At 34.8% G+C, this 6979-nt stretch overlaps 2 protein-coding genes across 2 annotated transcripts; both read left to right on the top strand.

Annotated features, from left to right (window-relative positions):
- The first annotated feature begins 726 nt into the window (after positions 1 to 726).
- LOC114712939 (receptor-like protein 53) lies at positions 727 to 2145 on the top strand. The gene has a single exon (XM_028897498.1). It carries the CDS (start codon positions 727 to 729, stop codon positions 2143 to 2145), a length of 1419 nt encoding a protein of 472 aa, XP_028753331.1.
- Positions 2146 to 2207: 62 nt separating this feature from the next.
- LOC114712938 (receptor like protein 24-like) lies at positions 2208 to 4085 on the top strand. The gene has a single exon (XM_028897497.1). The coding sequence runs from the start codon at positions 2208 to 2210 to the stop codon at positions 4083 to 4085; it is 1878 nt and encodes a 625-aa protein (XP_028753330.1).
- Positions 4086 to 6979: the final 2894 nt, after the last annotated feature.

Below are 6979 nucleotides of genomic sequence, written 5' to 3'. Positions count from 1 at the left end.
TAGGAGTAGAAGTAGTACTTCATTAATAAAATCCTTTTTAAACATATGTAATAATAAGAAAAATATAGGACAAAAATTATAATTTTAAAAGAGAAAGTTGATTATATTTTTATATTTATGACCAAAACAACCTTTAAGTTCTAGAAGTATTACAAAACAATATATGGAAGTAAAAGGGACTTGGCCGGAGGGCTCCCTCGTAGTGACATCACAATCAAGACAACGTAGGAATGGAAAATCATGCAAACTTACAAACTATGCTAAAGCTTCTATGGGAAAATTAGGGTCTTGATGCCATGATGGGATGTATATCTCACTGTTGAGATTAAGAGAGACTTTGAAATTAACGTACGACTTAGAATCATTCAATTCTAATGCAAGTGATAGTGTATAAAAGAATAATGTGAAGTAAAGGGACTTGGCAGGGAGTCTTTAGTGGTGACCATCACAATCAAGACAACGTAAGAATATGGAATGGAAAGTCATGCAAACTTACAAATTACGCTAAAAGCTTATATGGGAAAATTGGGCTCTTGATGCCATGATGGGATGTATATCTGACCGTTGAGATTGAAGAGACTTTGAGATTAACGTATGACTTAGAATCATTCAATTCTAACGCAAGTGACAATGTATAAAAGAATACTGTGCTTTGATAAGGCAAAAAACAACCTTCACCTTCCTCATTTGATCATTAACAGAGAGGACTGGAGTCTCTTATATGCAATGAGGTCCATCCTAACCTTATGGCTTTTCTTGGTACCTTTCTGCATCATAAACTTGGGCATCAATATCTTTGTTGTGACTGGTAATTATATTAGCCATCAAAAATCTGCATTGCTTCATCTGAGGAACAACCTTGTATTCAACCCTTCCATGTCCGAAAAATTGGTTCATTGGAACCAAAGTCATGATTTCTGTCAATGGAGTGGAGTAACATGTGACAATAAGGCACATGTTATAGCTCTTGATCTTAGTGAAGAATCCATCTCTGGAGGACTTGACAATTCCAGCAGCCTCTTCAACTTGCAATTTCTGCAAAATTTGAACTTGGCTTATAATGAGTTTGATTCTGAGGTTCCTTCAGAGTTGCACAGGCTGAAAAACTTGAGGTATTTGAATTTGTCAAATGCAGGTTTTAAGGGTCAAATTCCAAATGAGATATCTTATCTGAGAAAGCTAGTTTTTCTTGATTTATCAACCTCACTTCACACTACAAAACTTGAAGAGACCAATAAGGCAAAGTTCTTGCAGAACCTCACAGAAATTAAAGAGCTATATCTTGATGGTGTGAAGATGTCTGTCAAGGGGAAGGAGTGGGGCCAAGCGCTATCTTCACTACAAAATCTTCAAATTGTTAGTATGTCTTCTTGTTTTCTCCTTGGACCTATTGATTCATCACTTGTAAAGCTTCAATCTCTCTCAGTTCTTCGGTTGAACAATAACAATTTCTCAAGCTCTGTGCCTGAGACCTTTGGTGGCTTAACCAACTTAACCACCTTGCATCTTAGAAACTGCAATTTGATTGGGATGTTCCCAAAACAAATCTTCCAGATATCCAACTTGCAGGCCCTTGATTTGTCAGATAATCAAAATCTTCAAGGCTCTCTACCATATTTCCAGCATAATGTATTTCTCCGCTCATTAAACCTTAGCCGTACATGTTTCTCAGGGCAACTACCAACTTCTATTCACAATTTGAGGATGGTGTCTTCATTGGATCTGTCAAACTCCAAATTCCATGGTAGGCTTCCCAATTCTATTTCAGAATTGACTTCACTTGTTCATCTAGACTTGTCATTCAACAACTTCACTGGTTCTCTTCCATTTTTCAATATGTCAAAGAACCTTTCATATCTATCTATCAATAACAATAGCTTAGAGGGTGAAGTTCCATCTTTTTATTTCAAGGGCCTTGAAAATCTTATCTTTATTGATTTAGGTCGCAATTTTCTCAATGGGAGTGTTCCATCATCTCTTTTTACACTTCCATCTTTGCGTGGACTGAGTCTTTCTCATAATAAATTTGAGGGTCTGTTGGATGAATTTCCAAATGCTTCTTCTTCCCCATTAGAGTTCCTCGATATCAGTGGAATAATTTACAAGGGCATATTCCTCGGTCTATCTTTCATCTCAAAAAACTAAGTTTCATTGAGTTTTCCTCAAACAAGTTCAATGGAACCATATGCTTGGATATGTTCAAAAGCATGGAAAATTTGGCGACATTAGATCTCTCTCATAACAACTTGCTAGTTGATGGAAATTTAGTTTCTAACCAAAGTCATCAGTCACCATTCCCTAAATTGAGCAACCTCATGTTGGCTTCTTGCAAGTTGAGCGAGTTTCCAAGATTTCTCAGACATCAATCCAATTTGTTGTACCTTGACCTATCCAGCAACCAAATTCAAGGAACAATACCCAATTGGATTTGGAGGTTTCATTCATTGGTTTTCCTAAATCTTTCCAACAATTTTCTAACAGATTTGGAAGGTCCTTTTCAAAACATTAGCTCCAATTTGTTTTCTCTTGATCTTCATTCCAACCGACTCAAAGGCCCAACTCCCATACTTCCAAAAAATGTGTTCCATTTGGACTACTCAAGCAATCAGTTCAGCTTAATTGACCCACCAGATATCGGTAACCATATCCCTTTCGCAACTTCTCTCTCCCTTGCAAATAATAGTTTTCAGGGGAAAATCCCAGAATCCCTCTGTAACATGTCTTCTCTTCGAATGCTTGATCTTTCTGATAATCAATTCAATGGTTCCATTCCTGAGTGTTTGATAAGAATGAGTTCAACTCATAGGGTGTTGAATCTAGCTGGAAACAACCTCATAGGCCATATTTCAGACACATTTTCAACTTCTTGTGCCCTCCAATTCTTAGACCTAAATGAAAATTTCTTGAGTGGTAAAATCCCAGCATCTTTGGTTAATTGCCTTAAACTGCAAGTCATAAACCTCGGAAACAATCAATTGACGGATAGATTTCCGTGTTTCTTAGGGAACATACCCACCCTAAGAGTCATTATTCTCAGGTTAAATAGATTTTATGGGAGCCTTGAATGTCCAAGTACCAATGGAAAGTGGAAGGCACCTCAAATTATTGATGTGGCGTCAAATAATTTAAGTGGTGTTCTACCTGTTGCACTTTTGCAAAGTTGGAAATCATTGATGACGCCTGATGAAGATGATAGCAAATCAAAGTTGGGCCAATTGTATATTGACATCTATGACAACATTAATCTCATGGACGTCAACGTTGGAATATCCTCTGTGAACAAAGATCTTGCATTGGAGCTAGCCAAAATTATAGCAGTAGAATCACAATTTGTGATCAATAGCATATTCTTTGATGTCAATGCATATGATTTTGGTCGTCGTAGCTACTTGGATTCAGTGACAATTGTCAACAAAGGAAGACAACTAAAGTTGGTCAAGATTTTGGTCGCCTTTACTTCCTTGGATTTCTCATCCAATCATTTTGAAGGGCCAATACCAGAGGAAATTATGAATTTCAAAGCACTTCATGCATTGAACTTGTCAAAGAATGCTTTTTCAGGTAATATTCCTTCATCTGTAGGAAACTTGAAGCATCTTGAATCATTAGACTTGTCAATGAACTCTATTAGCGGGAGAATTCCATCAGAACTAGCAAGTTTAAATTTCCTTGCAGTTCTCAACCTCTCCTATAATCATCTGATAGGGCCAATCCCAACAGGCACTCAAATTCAGTCATTTGAGGCTGATTCCTTCAAAGGAAACAATGGTTTATGTGGGCCTCCATTGATACAAAATTGCAATTTTGATGATGTACCAGGATTGTTGACCCCGACATCGTCATCCAAAACATCTGATGAATCAAATCATGGCAGTGACATTGATTGGAATTTCTTAAGTGCTGAATTGGGATTTACTTTTGGCCTTGGTATTATTATCTTTCCCATTATTTTTTGTCATCAATGGAGGTCTCGATACTTCAAATATGTAGACGACATGCTGTATAAGGTTATCCCTCAGATTGATTTCACATATGAACACCGTGGAGGGCAAACTTATAGATCCTTAAGGTGGAAACCTTTCTGATTTTTAGCTGAACAAGGGGAAAGAGCATGCAATTTCTTTTCTTTTTTTGCTTTTCTAATATCAAGAAGAGATGAATAATTAGTTCTCTTAGAGAAGTCAGAAGTGCAATAAAGCTGGTTTTTCGATTTACAATTGCTTCTTCTTGTTTTTTTTTTTTGGCAACAATTTACAATGCAATTTGAACCCTTAGTTCTTCCAAGTATTATATTTAGTTTTATGAGTATGCGCGTTAAGCATAAAATTAATGAGGCTATAGTGAAATGTGAGGACTTGAAATATAGTATTTTGTATTTTTCTTTGTTTATCAAGCTTTCTCAAAGTTTAATATTACCTTATGTTCTAAATATAAGAATTAGTTGAAAATTCAATTTGAATCTAAATATATGACCTTAATCTACATTATTTTTCATATTTATTCATTTCTCTCAAAATAATCTCTATGATGATGATTATACATGTTAAAAGGTTTTTATTTTAATACACATGATTAATAAAAGTATTTTAAAATACAATACATATTTATTATAAATAATTAACCTAACTAATCACACAAAATGTCGTCATTGAAAATGTGACTTTCAACAGTGACATTAAGAGTTGCTGTTGAAATTCTTACTGTCAACGATGACTATTATCTGCAACTCCTAATATTGCTTCTAAAAGTATGCCTTTAGAGGTGACCTAATGCCTGTTTGGGTCAGCGTTTGTTGGTCTAAACATGGCTTAAGTTTAACAAAGCCTGATTGAAGATCGATTCATTGTTTGGAATGGCTTATAACATATTGAGCGTATTGGAAATAAGCTGGCTGACCGTGTGATGTAAATTAAGCCAAGAAGAAGAGCTTTTTTTTTTAAGTTTGAAAAGCTTAATTCAGGACCGTTCTGCAACCAAAGTCATCGAAGACGCCGAGCCCAGCCACTGAAGATGCCATGCCTTACACTTTCCATTCAGCTACTAAAAGTTGATTGGCAACTCCATCCATCACCACCGCCTTCTTTTATTGTGGATAAGCTCCCGCAACATCATCTATGAAACCATAGTCGAGTTCCACAAATCCGTGTAAATGTAACTGAAATCTGAGGGTTTGAAGATGACCATGTTGATTTGGTTAGGAATATGGAAATATCGAAGGCGATTACAAGAGCGAAAACCATGTCCCATATGCAAGGAGGAGTTCAAATGAGGAGGAGATGCAGGCAAATTACCTTGCGACCATTTCTTTTGCTTCGAATGTATCCATGTTTGGCTCAACATTGACCAAAATGATACTTGCCCTGTTTGTCATCGCTGCTTGTCTTCTCAGAATTTCCAATCACCTAGAATCGCAATCCCATCCCCATGTACAATTCTTGATAGCCCCTGGGAATATTTCTTCTTTCCTCCTGCGCCCATTCTTACAGAGTGACGTCTTATTTCACTCTATATTTAAAATATTTTTTTATAATTTTTTTAAAGTTTTAAAATTTAATTCACCTATTAAATTTCATTTCTTCATATTAAATTAATTTAAATTTATTGTATTATGTTAAATTATTTTTTAAATCGTGTTTTATTATTTATTAAAACTCATACTTATATTGGTAATTTTACAAACAAACTTATTTTTATTTAATCATAATCCAAATAACCTTTTACTGATTTTACTTTTACAAACTAACTTTTTAAAACTATAATCTAAACACAATTCAGCTTATCCTGTAACACCTCACATAATTATATCAATATACGCCATAAAATATTTAATTTAAAAGTCCATACATATTTTTAATACTGCAATTAAGTCAAAATTTCAAAACATTTCTAACATAACTTAACAACATAAACTATTAGTCTTATAGTCATGGCAAATAAAAATATAACATAGCATGTGCTTGAGGAGCACAAAAGCCTTCACGGCTCACTCCATTGGTGCCTTCCCTTGATTCCTACTAGATCCTTCGCCTGAAAAATTGTTAATATAGGGGGTGAGATCTAACGTCTCAGTAACTACTGAAATTCTAACCTATACAAGCAAATCATATATGATAAACCAAAAATCTGTTTATATGTGTGTATATAAATATATTAAAAATCACGGATTTGAGACATCCAATTCAATTTCATTTTTTTCCCAACAATATACCAATATCATTTTTCTAATATATCCAAAAAATAATGCAATATGCTGCCTCCCTTATATCACCGTCCACCCTTATACCGCTGACTGGAGCCATAGGCTAACACATAGTCCGATAGGAACTAATCCATTTTACTGAATTATTCCAAGCTCACCGATACTAGAGATATATCCGGCCAAAGATATAGAGCTCAAGCTCGGACTATGGCTCCCCTCCTTTGTGAATAGGGAGGTGTCACATGTCCCACAGCTCCAATGAATTCCCGGCCAAAGGAAAACATGGAAGAAGGGGCCCTGACAAGTGCCATCCACTGTGCACCGAGTGATGGCATACCACGTGGTAATTTTATATCCATGCAATCTCCTTCTATCCTTAGCCCAACAATGCATGTCAGATGCCAATAATGTTACATCATAAATACTTCCTCAAATATATTAAAAATAAGATAGCAATAAAACTTATATACCATTTAATAGCAATTCATGATAATTTCATAGCTATTAATATATTTAAATATTGATCATAATTACTAGCAACAAATCTTAATAAAATCATGTAACATACCAAAACATTTATTTTACAAAATCATAATATTATATTTCAGGAATATAATAATTAGTAAATCCACAATATAATCATACACAATTCACATGTACAAGAAAGAATTTTCAGAGTTACCTGGTACTCTTTAGCTTACAAATATTCACACAAAGATTACTCCAAAATCCTCAAGTCTACAAAATTGCACATAAATATTTATTAACATAAACTCAAAC

Source organism: Neltuma alba, unplaced genomic scaffold (genome assembly GCF_004799145.2).
Source record: "Neltuma alba isolate B1F8T4 unplaced genomic scaffold, ASM479914v2 tig00011403_pilon, whole genome shotgun sequence".
Lineage (NCBI taxonomy): Eukaryota > Viridiplantae > Streptophyta > Magnoliopsida > Fabales > Fabaceae > Neltuma > Neltuma alba.
This window is presented reverse-complemented; position numbering and strand designations above follow the sequence as displayed.

Coding starts and splice junctions, on each gene's coding strand:
- LOC114712939 (XM_028897498.1), top strand. CDS start 727: ATGAGGTCCATCCTAACCTTATGGCTTTTCTTGGTACCTTTCTGCATC.
- LOC114712938 (XM_028897497.1), top strand. CDS start 2,208: ATGGAAAATTTGGCGACATTAGATCTCTCTCATAACAACTTGCTAGTT.